General features: G+C 40.0%; 1 protein-coding gene across 1 annotated transcript; it reads left to right on the top strand.

The window, feature by feature from the left end:
• The first annotated feature begins 939 nt into the window (after nucleotides 1-939).
• ELF5 (E74 like ETS transcription factor 5) lies at nucleotides 940-17740 on the top strand. The gene is given in 7 exon segments (XM_074909154.1): nucleotides 940-966; nucleotides 3896-4022; nucleotides 11217-11444; nucleotides 13689-13748; nucleotides 15522-15671; nucleotides 16736-16923; nucleotides 17528-17740. Coding segments are annotated over 7 exon segments (993 nt in total).
• Nucleotides 17741-20463: the final 2723 nt, after the last annotated feature.

Genomic DNA, 20463 nt, shown 5'->3' with positions numbered 1-20463 from the left:
CAGTTGACGTACTGCCTGCCATTCTCATTTGTGCACCACAAGTTTGCTCAGTGATAAACAATTGACTTTGATTTCATGAATTAATGGTGTAGACAAGCATGAGCCTCAACAAATACTTTTAAATGAATTAACAATCTAGGCCTGACTCACTAAATCAAAAGAGATTGTAAAGTGGCAACTAATTAATAGCTACTTCAAACACAGCACCAGCTGGAGTAAAACCAAGAACCGTAAAGCTGTCCTGTTAAAAAACCCTGCTTGCCTCTTCCCCGTCCTGTGTCACCGAAGTGTATTTAAGCAGATATGTATGTGTGTACATAAGCAGCACCAGCTAATAGTGAAATACTATTTGATGTGATCCAAACCAATACCCTGTTTGCATAAAATATTTGAAAAGAGATTATCTTTGCTCATTATATTAGTAATTAACATTGTTTTCTGGAACATCCATAGATCCATATGGGAGCAGCAATGTGAACTTCATATGGGTAAGACAGGATTCTTTTTTTCCCAGATGGCTTTTGCTGCCTATCACAGCATGTGGTCAAGCCTGCTGATAGGGTTTGAAGCTGGCAGCTTTGCCCCACACCTGCAAGACAAGTTCTAGGCTTCAGCAGGGGCTGAAGCTGCCATTCCACTTCACAAAATTGGTTTCCCAGCTTGGAGAAATAAGTTTTCCTCAAAATAAACTACAAAATTAAGCACGAGCCTAGTTCTGAACTTTTCCACATCCGATGGCTTTATTTCACACCCTTCTTTGCTTGTAACAGTTTATCCATCTTACCAGGTATCATTTCACCTCGAGCAAATCCACTTGACATGTTCAAAAAATCATCAGTCACAAGCAGGACACTAAATCTACTAATCTGTCATTATCATTCAGATAGCAATGATGTAAATACTAATAACTTCTTACTTTTCTAGCTAAATCTTACCCCGATGGAGGAAGGATTATCATCTTGCAAGGTAACATATTTTATCTAAGCTGTGAGTATTTCCAAATTATATTTTTTTCCACTAGAAGCACTAGCCTAGAAAAAGTCACCAGAGAAATTTTTTGTACTGTAAAGAAAATAAACTCACCTTCCTCTCACCTTTTTTTCATTTGCATTTCTAGTAAGAAGCAACTGTTAAACTTGTGAAACTATCAGATAGAAATTATTTTCTGCAGACAGCCAGTAGAAATAAACTATGAAATTCTGTCCTTGGTGAATTTGATGGGAGAATCCTTTTTGTCTTGAGTAGGACTCAGATTTCATCCCAGACACTTATATGTGGGAAATCTTATATATGGGGAGGCAGGTATAGAGTGGGGGAAATAACTTTGAAGAGGTTACCTTCGTAATCTTTCTTAAAACATGTCACTCCAGTGATCTGCAGAGATGTTCTATTCTCCCTAAAATGACAGTTGGCTTTCAGCAGTTTATTTCTGCCCTCGGCGTTGGCACCAGTGTGTACTTGCAGAGGGCTGCTCATGACACGGGGGGATGACTGTTACAGGAACAGGAGTGTGCTGGCTGCAGAGGGTATGGTTGGGAAGATCCCTCTCATCCCACCTGTCCTGGAGGTCTCTGTCTTTTTCAGAGGTAGTAACTGGGATGGTCTACTGCCCAGATGTAGGTACATCTCTGGTAATGTCCCGTCGTTGTAGAAGTGGGTTGTTAGTGACTCACAGTTCTTCCTGTTCTTCTGTGACTTTCTGTCCACCTCTTCTGCGTGTATCTGTCCTGCCACCCCTTGGTGAGTAATGAGCAGTGAAATTTTTTTCTTGAGAGAATTCCCGTTGATTTCAAGAGAGCAACAAATGTTTTAGCTTTGTGTTAAACAAATATTTTCTTTTGCATAGATGGATAAGCCTGAGTGAAGCTCTAATTCATTGTTTTGCAGAGATAATATGGGTCAATACCCTTGCACTGTAGTAAAGAACAGTTGACTGACCACTTTCCACCTGGCCCCATGAATCTGAGAATTCTCTGCATAGTAAACTGGCACCATCTCATTAAAGTATTAGAATTAAGCATTAAAGCAACTGCAGAAAAGTTTAAATAAGTATTTTGTACTTATTTAGATCTGGATTACATTCTACAGCAGCTCAGAACTGATAGAAATGACACTGTTTTGACTTTCTAAATTGTAAATAAATATGACTTTGGGAACTTGTCTCTCTGTGGGCCACTGAGAGGAATCAAAAAATCAGATTGGGGCCATTACAAACTTAAATCCTTGTAATCCTCTTACACTGAGACAGGACCTGGAACCTTCATGTGAATCACCTTGTACGAATTCTCTAAAATTCTATATTGCTCACTGAATATACAGTGTTCATCCAAAAGCACTATTACACACATATACATGTATGAGGTATTCTACACTAAATCCTTTAGCAAAAATGCGTAGAGAGTAGACTTTTTGACCATATTGACTAAAATGATTAATAGTTTATATTCTCATATGTTCCATTCATAATTATTATTTATAATAAGTATGATTAGGTGAAAATATGATCTTGAAATATTACCTTGCTTTATATATGAATTCCAGTATATTAAAGGATTTCAGAAGCCTCCGAAATGTTTCCACATTCCATATTTTAGCATTGCTTTATTTAGACTAAAATCAGTGTTTTCTTTCAATGTGGCAATCTATCCATTAAAAACTTCTGAATCCTTCACATTTCCTCAGTTTATGCAGCTATTTGGACAGTTTTTGACTTTTTAATAATTTTAGACTACACATTGATACTTAACATCATCTTACTCTCCAAACCATCTCAGGTGTCTTTCTGCTAGGAATTACACAAGCTGGAATTGGTTATGAAAGGCAGAAGCAGCTTACGTTGGGAGAAAAGAGCCAAAACTGGCTTGAGCAGTTTCGTGTGAAGTCTGAAAGGTAAGAAAGAGCCACAATCATGTCCATTTATTCATTCACAGCAGTGAGTCTGTGGAACATTTCCAGTCTCTGCTGAACAGGAAAGCAGAAGTGAACTAGAACATAAAGAACTGTGGGTTTAAATTCCACTTAATTCTTTCCTTCAAGTCTCCTAAACCATCATGATTTCTACTAAATATCTTATGGGAGGTCTAGGGTCTTGGGTGTTGTGAGTCTCAGCCATAAAGAACAGCGAAATCCATACATATGTACATGTGTGATACGTGTACAAGAGAAAGGGATGAGCAAAAGTTTTCTTCTGTACCTACTTCAGTTCATGTCATGAATCATGTTTTCCTCAGTCACTTGTTTCTTTCACTGAAATATTACCACTTCCCAACTACTTTGTTCTTCAGTCATCTCACTTTTGGCGCAAGAACCTTCTTCCCTGAAGCATACAACTAGTTTTCTGCATATTATTCTCAGTTTCTAATCTCTTTTGAAAACACATTTTTTTTCTCAAACTTTGTTAATCTTCTCACGCTCTGGACTGGCTGACATCTGTGGCAGTGTTTTATGAACGAAGTGAGTAGCCTTACGATCAGAATGAAATTTTCTCATACATTTGCATGGGGACTTACTCAAAACTTTTACCAATTATTTCATTAAACCATAATGTTAATCTCAACTACATGTTTCTAATTATTTTATGGTTTATTCCTCACTCTTATTTTTATATACATAGCTTGCATTATTAAGTTCCTAGGAATGTGTTATTACAGTAATTTTTATTGTAAATCTACCAATGGTATATTCATTAGCTGCATCGTTCCTGCAATTTCTCAGTTCCTTCCTTCACTGCAATTTTCAGAAGATCATCATTAGCTTCAGCTGAAGTTTAGGTGATGCTGGGCAATGGTACCTCATAGATCCATACATAAGCAGCAAGGGAATAATGCCTGTAGCCTTATAACTTCAGTCCTTAATGTTATATTTTCATCTTCAACTAATGTATTAATATCTTAAGGTGCTGCTGGAGTCAATAACTCAGAGCACATTTCTGTCAAGCACAACGGTTTGTGATTCCCTGATGTCTTGGACAGAGTTATTTGGGACAACTGAAGATGACTACACCATCTGTGATCATCAGAAAGGTATGTAGATAGACTCCAATAGAAAAAAACATACAACGTGCAAAAACTCAGGGGTGATTTGAATTTAATTCTTTGACGATTAATCATGCAGAAAAAAGGCTAAGGATTGTGAACCTTCTGCTGAGCCTTCTTCTGTATGCATACTATTTTCTAGTCTTACCGACCTTTTCAAGTATATCACCAGCCATATAAATAAAGGTGCACAGGAAGAGCAGTAATAAGTAGTGGCTGTGATTCTGTTATGTGTGGTGCTGAACTGATGCTTTCCCCTCCTTTGAAAGGATGATGCACTTAATACGGACAGGAACTTCCAAAGGAGAGCATGGTTCATTAAGAGGAGCGGGATAACTGTGGCCTCAGATTCTTGACTCCTTTTTTTTTACCCCATCTGCTTGAACTCCAGCATTTGTCACTGAAAACATTCCCAGCACTTCAGCTATATAACAGAGGGGTAATTTAATTTGGGAGATTTACAGTCCCTCAAATGCTCTGCAACTTTGTAATGAATAGCAGTGACCAGATACATACACACTAAACTGGCAAAAACTAGGATTCTGAAAGCCACCAGAGAAGTGTATGCCTGTAGAAATGCACCCTAATAACACAAGAGTTCTCCACTGCAGAACCTGCCAACGTTAAGCACGCAATCCTCTAATGTGCACATGGAAACCCCACGCTTTATCAGGCCACGCATCTCATGTGGGGACCCCAGCTCTGAAGGAACTCATGCCAAATGTCCTGATGTCAGGCCAGGTCCCTCTTCAGAAGCTTAAGTAAGTGTTACTTGTCAGAAATCTTCTCCCTTCTAAACAGTTGGCTTAAATTCCTAAACAGTCCTGGTATTATTCTGTGAACAGGCTCTGAAGAGAAAGGTAGCACAAACCACTCATGTATCTGAGCCAAACTTTTGGTGAGAACTGGGAAAAAATAGGGTTTTGTGCAATTTTTTTCTCTTCCAAAGTTATTTTTGTCCTTTTACATGAGAACACTGCTGGTCTTAGGGGAAAAAACCCTTTCCTGACAAGGCACAGTTTGAATAAATAAAAACCAGAACTTTTTGCGTGGCTTCTGATGGTGCTAATCCATGACCACTGAGAATACAGTGTTTGTTTCTATATTGCTAAATTTGACATACAAGGTAGAATATAAATCTTCTTGCTTCAACTAAATGACTGTATTTAAAGCCCTTCAGGAACTGAATTTTTATTTTTTAAAAAATCATATTGTTTTAGTATTTGTTTTCATTCCAATTTAGAACACAATTCTAAATTTAATTTGAAATCACAGAAAGTATTCTGTTTTAGAATTTAAACATGCATTTTTAAAATATCTGATGTGATTTAATTTAAAGCTGATTTTGGATCAGTCAGAATAATAATTCTTCTTTTGCCTTAATCTTTATTATAGATTTCCCTGTTATTCAATCTTCTTCCAATTTTTAAAACAAACCCAATGCCGAACACAAAACCCACAACAGTGAAACTGAAATAATCCCAAGGGAGCTTGTGATACCAGCAGATCAGCGTTCGCCAAAGGTAAAGCAGCTTGTTTGAGGCATTTTGACAATTTCTGGCTTTACTGCAGGCTGTTACTTGTCTACAGTGTAAGGTCTGTGACCCTACAGCTGCTCAGCTCTGAATTCATCCAGGTGAACAGTGCTGCAGCATCTGTACCCCAGCCGTGATGGTAAATTGAACTCCACTTGTAGCTAAGTGCAAAGCTCCCTTGAAACAAAGAGCTTCGCTCCACAGTCAGAACGGAGTATAACTGCTCAGCAGGGATTCTTTATTCACAGCGCCGGGCAGCACAAGTGCCACGCTTACTAACAAAACTCTCTAATATACACAAAAAGCACACGTATGCATCAGATTTCTTAGAAAAGGCAATCTTATGCTAATGGGTTCTCAGAATTCATTTACATAGTTTGAGCATGTGTAGTAAAAATAGAGTGAGGGTCTTCTCCCTTCCTTAGGGGTCCCCGCAGCCTTTCTCACACTGTCCCTTAGTGAACTTCAGGTTTCTCGTGTCCTTACATGCTCATGGAGTGACCTCATCCGTCCTTCAGCCCCTGTTTGTTCCAGCTTTCAGCACTTATCTTGATAATGGCGTCTTCTTAGGTCTTTGTTTTCTTTAGTTTCCTGCTATCGGGGATGTACTCAGGGAGTTTTTCAGACTGTCCAAGGTCTGTCTTATCTTTACTCGACAAGGAGTTAGTTTTAAAACATCTTATAAATGGGTAACTGGGTAATGACAGAGGGTAGTTAGGAAAACGTATGAATGAAATTATATACATTGCAGTAAAATTCAGGAAAAAGGGAAAAAAAATATAAAAGCTAGTAAAACATAAGTGATGTTTAATATTAAAAGTATATGTCTTATTTTACAGGTCCCTGTATATCAGCAATTTCAAGTATACTTGTAGCAGCTTCCCTTCACCCTCAGCTCTTAAGACACACAGCTTTGTGCAACAACCAGCTCAGACTGCCTCTGGCTAAGCAAAGCTGAGCTGTGGAAATAATGAGCATTTTCTGACCAGGGTAGGAGCTATGTTTCTTCCTCCATTTGTTTCCTATTGCTCAATTTTTGATGCTTTTAGGCTTTCCAGGAGTCCTTCATGGTTACAATAATTTCTCTCCTGAGGCAAATTTAAACCAGCCTGTGAGTTCTCTTATCATTCCTTCCACAGTAGCCAAGGAGTACATCATTTAACATGTCTAGCACACACAAGTAAAGCCACTACTGCAGCGCCATCAGCATTGCACAAGCAGCCCTTGGACAGAAAAGTAAGCACTTTGCTCTGAAGCCAGAAAAGAATCTAGGTCAACGTCATAACATTAAAGCCACACTTTCTTCTGGTGACAGTAATAGGTTTAAGGACTGTGATCCCTGTGCATTTTGAAAACCTGTTTTGCACTTGCTAGAAACAAAGTAGAGACTCAAGGTTAAACAGATGCAAAAGTGATGTCCTAGGAAGAAACTGCCTAGAAAGAAACAGAAGGAGATTTACAGGCTATCACCAGGCTCAGATCCTGTGCTAGAAAGAGCACTAGTGTTTTTATGTACAAGCCCTAAGTAGTAACTTTCTACAGTATTTTTTCCAAAAATGTGAAATTGTTCCAGCAGACCCGATCAGAGGCAGGGCCCTGGCTTACAGGGACCTTAGTCTGGGACAGTGCAGCAATCTCCAGGTTCCTGTGAGAAGAACTATAGGGTTAGTTTGCCTTTACAGTTCCCACATTGGTCAGTTTAATGTTTTGTATTTTCTGGCAATCAGAATCTATCAGGATTTTTATTTGGGAGCATTCTTTTTTCTTAATAAAAGTAGAGGAAGTTGAAATCTGTGACACTAAAAATACTATGTCATTTTCATTTCTTCTGTTTTCCAGCACTGGATGAAAAAGGGAAAATAATATGGAAATATACAGAAATTCTAGCTTCAAAAATTAAAAGGTTATGCCTAAATGAAGTGTATCTTTCCCATATGACAAAAAGGTCGGCCAGATTATATAGGAATGATCTGCTTGTCCTATATTAAAACTGTTATAAACAGACCACCCAATTTTGCTGTGGCTGATACAGTATTTCCCCCCGTTTTAAGCGTACATTCTATATTAGCTTGCTTGCATATGCCATGCAGAAATCACTGCATCCCAGGAAAATCTAGACAGCTGTCTTTGATTTGGCTTGGGTTCCTGAACCTGCTTGAGACTTACTGCCTGCCACAGCTTTGCTTGTCACCATCGACAAAACCACATCCCCTGCAAGGCATTTTGGTAGTGTCCCCTTAGCTACTAAGGGGACAGGAATGAAGTTACTGATTGAAACAACCTGTGCAGTCTTCGAAGACTATGTCAACAAAGGCCATTCCCTGAGGGCTGGACCCTGCCCGGCTTTAAATACCCAGGCTCAAGAAGAAGATAGTCAGTGCTTCTGAACAGGCAGTGGAAATCACCTTAAAATGATGGAAAGGGCAAGGTCTGAACTCTGTGCTTTCTGCACCCTCAGCTACCCACCCTCATCCTGTCAGGTATCCTCCTCCCTTGCCCTCAAGTTGTAGTTTTAGGCACATTTCTGGCATGTCCCTGTCACTGGGGGATCTACCTGTGCCCACCTTACCTTTCTGCATATCTTTTGCCCTTAGGTTTTTTTATGGTGGTATGAAATTCTGCCTGCCCATTTCTTCTTCTCTAAAAGAAAACCTGGAAATCTTTTGTCGAGCCATTGGTTTTGGCTGATCTTTTCTTCCACAGTGGCGTAATACTTTGGTTCATGTCCATTATGTAGAAGACAGGAAAGGTCCCTGAATACTTAACTCTGATATGAGAAATAAAAGGTGAGAGCTCATACAAAGGTAAAGTCTTGGTTTCAGCACCTTTTAAATGCTCATCATATACAACAGTACTTCAGGAGGCCCTGGAATATTTAAAAAAATAAAAATAAGAGTCTTTCCAATGCTAAAGCAGACAAGCAAACTGGACCAGATGAGTGCTGTTCCATGAAAGATGCATGCTGTGACATTTATATGACAATATAAATATTGGCTGCAAAGCTGATATTTATCACCATCAAGTCAAAGTTTCAAGCCCAATGGCCAAATATTTTAAGGTTTTTCACTGTGCTTGTGGGATGGCAGAATAAATAGTTCTGCTTTGCTTTCATGCTGCCCTAAGATAGACAAAAAATGAGCAATCCAACACTCTTGTAAGCAAAGCCATGACCTTGTCCCTTGGCTGCATTTGCCCAAGGATACAGTGAGGAGGTCTGGGCTGGCTTGGTGCAGCAGCTCAGTGAGTGGCCCATGGAACACGGGGCTGGATTCACTGCCAGCCCCGCAGGGAGGCCCCACAGCTGGTACATCTATCTGGCCGAGGATGTGGTGACATTCCAGTTTTCCTAAGGGGGGCTGGAGGCCGTTGGCAGAGGATTAAAAAAAAAAAAAAGCATGACTGGTTCAGAAAGAGATGAGTTCAGCCTTCTGCTTTTCTTGAGCAGCTTCTGAATTTAGGATTCACGTAGAGCTCAAGCCTAATTTTAAAGCTTGCTTTTTAAAATTTTTTTCCCCTGGCAGAAGCCTAGTGAGCCTGATGCTCCCAGCACTCCCATTCTGCCCTGGGGAAGACTTCAGACTCTGACATAGCCAGGTGTGCGCAGTCTGCACAGCTCATAAAGCCAATCCAATGTCAAGCTCATCTGATTTTCCTTTTAAATAAGGAGGTGAATAAAATCTGAGATTCAAATATCCTCAAGGTGTGGGTTCCAAAAGTCAGACCCAGAGCTTCTGCCCACCTCTTGCCTTTGCTGGGATGTCACAGTAGCATCTCTGCATTGAAAACACAGCATTCACTATTACATTAATTCTGTATGTGCATACATATGGAGATATTTATAGCATGGGAATGATTCATGAAAGTAACCACAAATTCCTCTGTAAACTTTTAGGACCTATAATTACAAGTATTAATCACTTTATAGAAGCCATGTAGGATGCAAGATCCATATTTCAGTTATTCTGTCACAATTATGAACTCTATGAACTATGGAAACCGATCCAGCCTATTTGCATCATTTTGCACCCTGAACTGGCTGTCTAGACACATACAATTCACTTGTTTTTTCACTTGTTTCACTTGGTTATCATGACCTATTTTGAATTACAACACATAAGCAATGCCTAAAATGAACTGTTCAGGATGCATTGGAAAAAATAAATAATAAATAATGGATGACTGGACTAAGACATTGTGAAGTAGAAGTCAAATGTACGATGCTGTGAGATGTGAAAATAAATGAAACCTTTTCTGATTTCTTTACAGTACTCTTATTCATGTGTTTGATTGCCTTTCTGTTGCTGTTTACTGTTTGTAACTGTGCCATTCCAGTGTTATAATAAATATTACAGATAGCCAAAATCAATTTAGAATCCTTAAAGCTCCTAAAGCAATAATATCTCAAGGCTGGGATTTCTGTAGCTGCTTGAGAATCTCACCTGAGAGGAATTAGTAGTCATCCTTAAAGGCTTAAAACAATATAAGTAAACTGAGTAACGAGTTAATGAAAATGATGATTTGAAGATGCAGACTTGAGTTCTGTTTCCCCCAAATGTTACTTGAATGGATACAGAAAGGACATTCTTGCCATTACCTATAATTCTTCCAATCATCCAACAGAGGAAGACTGCAAGATCAGACCTTCTCATGCATGTATCAGCCTAGCTCACAGAAAGAAAAAGCAGAGCTTTTTAAAGAGTGTGCCCGTCACTATAAGCCCAAGCAGCTTCAATAATAGGAGCCTGTATTTCTATCTCAGAGAAAAAGTGTTTGAGTCACAGATTATGCTTGTGAGCTGCAGCATATAGTTTTATCATACCAGACCTAGATTTTACATCAGTAATAGTTAAAACATTTTTTTTATAGAATGAAACAAAATGTTTGTTGCAGGTTTCCACACATCTTTCTGGTAACTGCATTGGTAAGGACATAAGCCTGTTAAAAAATTGGGCATTTAATTGGCAAATAGTTTTAGGTTACAATTGACTGTCAGGTTTACTTAGAAGCTCTTCCACTCTTCCTTTGACGTGTGAGAAATATTTCTCCAGTGATAAGTGTGTTAAAAGTAAGACATTTTTCATTTTCTAATCTAACAAAAAAATATTCCCTATGACAAAATTAACAACATTATTTTAGATGAAAGGAGCGAAAGAACTTGCTGGAATTATGAGAAAAATAATAATAAATTAATGGTATTTACCCATCTGCCACAGAGAGTAGTTAGGTGTCTTTGAATAAGAGTACTTTCACGTCTAAGACCCGAGGTTATTTTAGCCTAGGAACACACCACTCCTTTTAGTCACAGACTGTTAAGTTCTCACAAGTTCTGTATTCTGATCTTTTTAAAATTTTTTGAATTCCATTTTAACAGGTGCGTTTTCTATTTTTTCACATGTAAGCACTTTCTCTTGAAATGCCTCACACAATTAATGTGAATATTTAAAATACAAAAGCCTGTGACAATAGGAGACAGAAAAACACAAAAGGCAGGGCCTGATGCATTCTAGAGGAATAAGGAGGGAAGACTGCAGTCATAAGAGAAGAAGGAAGAGGGTTCAGTTTTCCTTCAAATATATGCTTATTAAAAATTAAGTGCACTATAAGCTTTGCATTGTAATGTTCCTCTTTCTTGTCAACTGTGTTGTAGATTCTTATTCTTCCTGGACATCCATCCACCCAGAATACTGGAGAAAGAACAATGTTTGTGAATGGTTGCAGTTTTGCCGTGACCAGTAAAAACTGGATGCCAACTGCATTTCCTTTTCCCACTTTAAAATCAGAGGCTTACAGTTGTGCAATATGACCCAGGAACACTTCCTACATGTCATTTGTGGCAAATACTTGTATTTTATCTTACAGAATATGAAGATGTATGGTTAGTATCCCAGAAATCAAATGCAAAACAAAAAGCATTGCATTTTTGTGTGAATTTCACGTTAACAGAAAATGAGGGACCCGCAGCCTCGAGCACTGACGAAAGGCAAAACCCAGGGGCAGCTGAGATACTGGATTGAGAAGCACACAGAAATATGGCAGGCAGAAGACCAGCTCAGTGCGACTTTGGGCCTCACAATCCCATGCAGACCAGGCTCGTTTCTGTGAGCCAGTCAAACCTCCAAACAGACCCCAAGCACTGCTCTCTCCTTGGCCTTTCTACTGAAACTGGTCAGCCTGCATCATCCCGGTTTACATCCTGACTGGATACAGAAAGCCATAACACATTGTTATTCCTGTAACTCAACGTAATGAAGGTTGCTCTGCTTCTTAAAGAGTAAGCAAGAAGTTTTCTTTTATGGGGTTATTAACACTGCGGTATGCACTGATAATCCACCTCATTAGTGGTATGCTTAGTGATGTTCTTGTATGGAAACAATTTTAATTTACAATTTTCAACCTTGTCTTGGAAGATGTATTACTGCTTAAATGAATTTAGGTTCAAAAACTAATTTATTGACAGTTTTTTCTAAGTGAAATAGTGAAATCTCTGCTGCAGACACCCTTACTCTATATTCGCTATTCTCCAAAGATTACTAGTGTGTACCCCAAGCTAGGGTAATTCCACAAGGGTCCATTGTGAGGTTATGAGCAAGAGAGTTTCCACTAAGCAGGGAAATTCCGAAGGTCATTGCCCTATGCTCTAGCAATGAGATACTGAGGAGCATTTCAGCTGCTTGGAGCCCTCAATGGCTCAAGCCTTCTCTGACTTAGGGGAGTATTTGATCAAACTGGAGCCACAGGGCTGCTGTAAAAGAACAGAAGTCTTGGGCGAGCAAGTCCTGGAGGGTCCCAAGGGAGCTGACACTGCCAGCGGCTCCTGATGGCAAGCAGCTGCTGGGCTACATGTGCCGGAGCTCGGCCACCTCACCCACCTCAGCTGCCCAGGGGAGAGCGGCTGGTGAGGCACAGGGACCAGAAAGGGAGGGGGCGACAGTGGAGGGTGACCTGGTACATGGTGACCACGGAGTGGGGGAAGGCTGAAGCGGAAAGGAACAGGAGCATTGAGATACTGGGAAGAGCAGGGACAGAGCAGTGCCTCAGAAAATATGTGGATAAGCCTTATCAAAATGAAGTAGGGTTGTGCAGCGACTGAGACTGTGGTCACTAGGACGGGTAAGACTGGGAGAGGTAAGAAAGACTGGAGGCTGCTGGAAGAACAGAAGAACCCTGTGTTTTAGGCTGGCGCTGCTCTCCTGTGGGACTGTCATCTCTGTCTTCCACCCAGTATTCCTGTATCATGTCAGACAGGCCAGTCAGAGGGAGATTATTGAATGCAGGAGATAAGGATGTTATTAAGGGAGATAAGGATGTTATTAAGGGAATTAAAGAATACAGAGCTGGGGAGAAAAGCTCATTAAGAAAATGAACATTTATAGTCAGTGCAGAGATTGAACACTTGGCAGTAAATTTAATACAACAGCTCGTGCATATCCACTTCTATGAACGGCACAAGGCCTGTGAGGAAAGGCAGTATGTAGTCCAGTAATTCAAGACCTTGCCAAACTATGGCTGCACAAGCAGGCTTCATTCTGTCTTTTCCCGATTTTGCATGCCAGACTCACAACATGAATTAAGTTCCTTGAAAGCAGATTTGTATGTGCAACGCGTTTATTTATGAATGTAATGACTCCTTTAAAAGGTGATGCTGTCCTACTAAAACAGACAAGATCCAGCCCTGTGAAGATCTGATTTCCAGCAGTAGAGATGATTTTTGCTTAGAGGAAGGAGGCAGAGAAGACTGCAGGAGTAGTTTTAAAGGGACAGGGGCTGAATGAGGAAGGACCAACTAAGTGTAAAGAAAGGGAAAGAAACTGTGATATAGATGACAGCAAAGACCAAATGGAAAGGGACAAGAGGGACAGGAAACTTAGCACACGTGAAAAAACCTCAAAAGCTAAAAAAACTCCCAACCCTCAGACATAGTCAGAGTAGTGGGAGAGACAAATAATTTTAGCAGCAGGTAAGTTGAAAACAAACTTCATGGTTTTATAGTCGGCATGTTCTTTACAACTTCTATTCTGAACTACATTAATAAGCAAAGCTGCAAAGGGCCAGGACTTGGCTTTAAACTTCAGTTCAGAAGTTATTCTTGTGAACACTGGGTTATGTTTTTCCCTTTTAGGCATTTCTTTTTTTACTGGTGCAGAAGAAACAAAGCTATCCAAGGACTATACGTAAGCTTGTTTGTACCTAATAATCTCCACTCAACAGGAGACACTATATTCAAAGCTTAGCAATATTTAGCAGTTCAAGACATTTCTAAAAATGAAAAAATCCAGGCCATTTAAATACTTCTTCGCTAATGTTTATCCTGAAATATCTGCAGTATGTAGAGAAGTAGTGATTAGCAGAGATCCCAACATTTCTGAATTGGTATTTTGAAGAGAAGCAGGATCCCAGGAGGCTGTGTACATTCACTGAGGCTGCAAGCCAGGTACTGAGCAGAGCAAAAATGTTCTTTTGTCCATAGATTCCAAAACAGCAGAAGCACAGCTTCATTTCCATGAGAATGCTTTGAATTTTTGTGGGAGGTGGTATAGCTGGTGGACTAATACACAGTCAGAAATACAGATCCTGTTGATCTTAAACACCGTTGAGCTTGTTATTTATCTGCTGAGGAGGCAAATGGGTAAAAGTAGCAAAATACCAGGTGTCTGACTACAGCTAGACACAATCAGAATAGTCTGTGGTCACTTGGTCACTGTGGTCACTGGCATTAACCAGCACTAATAATCTAATAACTCTTGATGGGCTCTGGGGTATTAGTGCTGCTGGCTGAATTTACCTGCATTCTACATTAGGATTTAGGCAATTTGGGATACTCCCTTGGTCAAACCCTTCAGCCAATAAAAGAATACTGAACAAATTCATCGACATGAAAAGAAGCAGTCAAAAAAAAAAAAAAAATTTCCCAGAATACCGTTTTACTAATTCTAGCTGATGCTCTTCTGGGCCAGCAGCAGACTCTGAATACACTATGAAACCTTCATAACTGAAAGCATAAGGCCTTCAGGTAGCCCTGCATGTACACAGACATCTTGCTTCCATCTTTTTGTGAGTATTATGGTTTCACATGCAGCAAAATAAACTCTTGGAGGTCAGCTCTTAGAAACATAAACACAATGGGATGTAAGGATATAAGAATATAAAACTACAGCCCATTTTCACAAAAGTTCCCCTATTTTGTTCTTTTTAGCCCACTACCATTTACCCAGTAAAATGGATTTGTAGTTCTTCACTTTGTAGTCACTCCCACAGGATGTCACCTATGATCACCCTTCTCACTAGATGTGTACCAAGCAGATAAAATTTTTTGTAACCACTGGAGTGGCAAAACACGAGAACAGGTTGCCCAGAGAGGTACTGAATGCCCCATCCCTGAAACATTCAAGGTCAGGTTGGATGGGCTCTGAGCAACCTGATGTAGCTGAAAATGTCCCTGTTCATTGCAGGAGCTTGGACTAGATGACATTTGAAGGTCCCTTCTGACCCAAACTGGTCTATGATTCTGTGGTTGCATACAAGTGTTGTTATAGCAGACTTTGATAATCATTCCAGTTGCTATCATTCATTATCCTCTCCTAATTGTTCTCTGCACTATTACAATACTGAGACAGACAGTGTTGAAGTGTTGGTCACCTCTGCAAGCATGTTGTCTGCTGAGGCCGTTTTGACTTTTTAGAAGCCCTGCAACAGCACTAAGCTGAGAAATCTGCTGGCTGCACATAACGGAAGGGTACACTTCATACATGCACACCATGCACCAAATTCCACATGTCTACAGAATCCAAGTATTTTGAACAGAGCATTGACAAAAAAGTCATGTTTTGTTGTGCTGCAATCCATACAGCTGGGTGTTAATTATTCACTTGGGTTTACCTTTGTGCTAGAGCTTTATTAAAGAGATAGTAGCTCACAGTCCCACTTTGACTTCACGTTCATGGCGTTTGAATAGACGACCTTTTGACCAAGTTGCTGCCAGACTCAGGAGTTCCTTCTTCACTTCTCACCACGTTATTCTGCTGTTCAGTCCCACCCTGTGATAAGGAAGGCATGAGGGCAGGTAACATCAACGGCCAAGACAGTCACAGTCGTGGTAGAACAAGTACACATCAGAAACTCAAACCTGGAGTTAAGATTACACAGGTTATGTTGCTCTAATTCTCCAGCTACATGTGGTTATCAAAAGAAACTTTAACGACACCACAAACAAATAAAATTTCACGGAGGTTTGGCTTTTAAGTTCTGCCAGCTCTCATGATTTGATCATGAGACTTGAGGTATGAGGTACTTTTCTTAAAGCCACATTTCCTTTTTTGTTTACCTTTTGAAAGGGCTTCTCGCTATTTTAGTGGAAGAGTTACTGGAAAAACATAAGCTGAAAATAACCAAAAGGTTTTAAATGCAGGAAAACAAATAAGAAACCTCAAATATTTTTATAATTGTCGCTATTCTTATGTTGCTCTCAGAACTTGGGTGGGGGTGTGGGGGGTCTGACTCATTATTTTTAAATGCTTGAGGTCAGTGTTGGGATTGAACATTCATTTAATTCCCAGCAGCTTGATTAGCTAGTAACTAATCTGAAGTTAAAGAAATAGATGCATCTAACAGTTCTGCTGGCTTTTTTATTTAAGTCCCATTATTTCTACAACATCTGATGCTAAAACAAACTTTTGAACTGACATGTAATAACAGAGGAGATCTAGAAATGATGGGAAATAGGCTTTGCAACTCCTCATATTATTGTCTCATTTTCAGGCAAGCTAATGTTTGTTGCAATCTTTCACTTAAAACACTTTAACTTGAAAATTACTTTTAAAACTTCAAGTTAAATACTGTGTTGAAGTCATTGATGATCTGGAACAGAAACTCTGAATTATATAAACTTTGCAAGACTGTAAAATTCACTAGTTTCTGGAGTGAAAAAACAGACTCTAGCATCATGGGTATTTGCACGACCCTATTTGGGGGTGGGTGGGTTGTGGTGTTGAACAAGTAGTTTGGATCCAGTTACAGAGGAGCAATGCACAAAAATTTTGAAAGCTGAACTAAGTGCAATTGGTTTGTGAGGTTGACAACCCGATAACAAACTGTAAATACAACTATGCCTTAGTACTTTGGCATGAGTAATAAAACATGAATTAAATATCTGTCTTCTTCCTGTTCAAGACTTGCAGAATTCTCATTTGTGGGAATTTGTAAGAGATTTGCTCCTTTCTCCTGAAGAAAACGGTGGCATGCTGGAATGGGAAGACAGGGGACAAGACATTTTTTGGGTTGTTAAATCAGAAGCTCTGGCAAAGATGTGGGGACAAAGGAAGAAAAATGACGTCTGAAAAATTGAGCAGATCTCTCCGATGAGTTAACAGGCAACAGGGCTCCTCATTTCAGTTGACTTCTACCTCAGCATCCATTTTTCAGAACAATCTTGAAAACTTAGGGGGGTGTGGGTGTGTGTTGGGGGGTGGTGGGTGCAGAGTGTCTGGTTATTTTCTTCATGTTTATTCTATAGATCGCGAGAGAGAACCCAGTTTCCTTTGTTTCTAAACAATATCACAGGTCTAAATATAAACCAGTACAGAGTTGTTAACTCTAGTGATGACAACAAAGCTGTCACACTTTACCTCAGTTGAGAATTTTGCCAAGTGACCACTCACAGAATGACCCTTTTTGCTGTAGCAGTAACACTGGCGAACTTCTGAACTGTGGTAATCTGACAGGAAAAATATAATCAACCAAAGAACACATTTCTTTGTAATTCTTTCATTTTTCAAACAGTGGAAGGCATACCCAAGGCACATGGGAAATTTTAAAGCTCTTTAAAGTCAGAAGAGCAATTTAACAGTGAGGATCCCTCTGACTGTAAAGAACACAGTGACTCTGAGTTCTGCTGCAAGTCCATGTAAAGAATTCCTCTAGTGTGACTTCTACTGCTTTCTCCATTGCTTTGTTTCTTTTCACCCCTGCAGTTACTATTATAAAATCGGTATTTTGGAACTAGTGGACAGAAGGCTGGTGTACAAGTTTGGAAAGAATGCCCACAGATGGCAGGAGAACAAGATGCGAACTGCCCCATGCTTCCTTCTCAGAACAAAACATGCCACAGCCTGGATGATCCAGCTGAAATGGACACGCGAGGGGGATTTTTTCCACTCCCTCTCTCTACTCTGCTAGTCTGGACAAATTCAAGAGGCAGACTAGAGCAACAAGAACAGCACTTGAATTTTGGAGTGGCCCTCCCCTTTCTGCTTTCTGCCAAGCATTATGTCCTAGTATACCTTTGGGAATATTCTTGCTGTTGCTCAAGAGATGAGGATTAGTTTTCATATTTAAAACCTCCCTGTCTTTCCCTGTCCCAGCCAGTATGTCCACTGAGAAGCATTAAATCCCTCCCTGTTTCACTGCCATTTAAAAGGGATTGTTTAAGAACATTTCTCAGTTAGGTTCCTATACTTTGGAAGAACACAGAATATTTTTTGTCATTTAATAAGAAAACCACTTTTCTGACACATTCTACCCTAAACCATTGCATTTCTCAGATATGCTAGAAATCTGTACGTTGTCCAAAATTAACAGTTCAGTCCTCTCTATTTCTCTGGATTTAGTATGTCCAGTCAACCTCGTTAACAAAGGAATTCCTTCCAGTACTTAAAGAGGGCCTACAGGGGAGGGACTCTCTGAGGGAGTGTAGGGATAGGAGGAGAGGTAATGGTTTTAAACTGAAAGATTAGATGTAAGGAAGAAATTCTTCCCTGTGAGGGGGGTGAGGCCCTGGCACAGGCTGCCCAGAGCAGCTGTGGCTGCCCCCTCCCTGGAAGGGTTCAAGGCCAGGTTGGACGGGGCTTTGGGCAACCTGGGCTGGTGGAAGGTGTCCCTGCCCGGGGCAGGGTGTGGGACTGGGTGGGCTTTAAGGTCCCTTCCAACTCAAACCATTCTACCATTCTACAATTCTGTGATTCTATGAAATAAAACTCTATGCTGAATTATTTATCAGACAGCTACCTCCTTTGGCTTCTAACTTCATCTTGATGTCTTTGGGGTTTTTGAACCTAAAGAGTTCAATGCAGTTATTATCACTGGTCCTTGTGCTATATTGGTGAGTTGCAATGGATAACACAATATCAATTCTGTTATTTGGCAGAATAAATATAATTTTTATTATAAAAATTTTGAGGGAAAATATTCATTTCTGTAAAATCCAAGTTAACTTTCTACAAATTCTCATGCATAGAAGTCTGAATTTTCCTTCCATTATCTTTTAAGAAGGTGAATTCAAGTCATTTTTGCATTTGGAAGAATACAGTTGTACACACACCAATAAAAATTAATGGGCAGTAAGTGCCTTCAGCTGCTGCATATATCAACTTTACAATAAGAAGACTGGTTAGAATGAAAGGTGGCATATGAAAATTCAATTGCAGTTTTTGGAAGCATCATAGCTGTTCAGTAGTTTTATAGGAATTGTTTAGAGGATATCTAATCCCCCATTTCAGTCTTCTCACTGTGATGTGTAGCTGGGCAGCATTAGCCCAGGGCTAGTACAGACCAGGTGCCCCCCTGGTCACAGCTGCCCCAGCACAGAAACCCCAGCCCCAGTGCTCCTCGCCTAAATGCCTTCAACCCTTGAGCACGCAGCATTAATTCTGCACAAAGTTGTTGTACATCTGATTAACTACTAAGCTAGGCACACAACATAAAACAGCTTGGGAGGGAGTAGTCTGTTTCGGTCCAGTTTAGAAAGAACCTGATAAAAACTTGAAGGAGTCTTAAAAAGGGTCAGCTGGTGGAAAATTGTTCCCGTTGCAACTTTAATAGAGCTAAAATAATTTATTCCAATCAGGTCTGCAGATGATTTCAACCAGGAAAGGTTACTCAATTGTCACCCCTGTGCCCATGAATGTTATGTACAAACACCAAAGCAACTTAATAGAGTCCTCCCCCAGCAGATCATGCTTTCATTTCTAAGACTGAAGTACCACAGTAAAATGTACAGCTTCATTTCTCATATGGTGCCCCCCTGTACCACTGAAGCATCTATGCACAACAGAATAAAGATCCTAAATGTCTCTAACTGTGGAAGCCATTTACCTACCAACAGTGAAAGTCCCAGTTCAAGTGGCAGTTCTTTAAATGCAGAGACAGATTGCAAAAACTTACTTGGAATCAACCTTAGCATCGTTACTGAGGAGCTCCACTGAGAAACACTACACCTTTTACATCCTGAGGCCTACCGTGCTAAGCTGATGAAAAGCACCAAGTGAGACACAAGCAACACTATGATTCCTTCACAGAGCATGTAATTCTGCACCAGAATATACCTGTCATTTGGGATTTTCTCTTGCAAAGATGCATCTATGCTGAGTTATGGCTTTTCAAGAGAAATGCTGGCTATACTGCATAACAACATAGAATTTTATACCCTGCAGTGAAATCTGAGCTCAGCCTTCATTTTGCCAGGTTTGAAGCCAGAATTGAACCCAGATGTCAGACTTTCCACATGCCAGAAGAGTGCCTTAATGTGTTTCAGCAATAAAAGGTACATGTTTTACTGACTGGAGAAAGGATTTCAGCTGACTGGTTATGCCTCTAGACACCACATTAAAAAAAGGAGTGTAATTCTGGAATTTGGGAATGAACAATTCCCACCCCCACCCACTTCTAGCCCATTAGAAATTTGGAGGCCAAGGACTGTGTTACAAACCACAGCACCAACTGGCACTAATGGGAAGAACCTCAGCTCCCGTGGCCAGTTTGCCAGCCCACTCCAGAAAATTCTGACAAACCTTAACAAAACCCCACCGAAGGTTATTACTCAGCTACCTTCTGTTACAAATTGCAGTATAGGCATTGCAAATTGCTTCTTCAAGCTTGGGGAAAAAATATTAGACTTCTGCTCC

Source organism: Athene noctua, chromosome 6 (genome assembly GCF_965140245.1).
Source record: "Athene noctua chromosome 6, bAthNoc1.hap1.1, whole genome shotgun sequence".
NCBI classification, from domain to species: domain Eukaryota; kingdom Metazoa; phylum Chordata; class Aves; order Strigiformes; family Strigidae; genus Athene; species Athene noctua.
The sequence above is the reverse complement of the archived record's forward strand: the minus strand, read 5'-3'. Positions and strand labels throughout refer to the sequence as shown.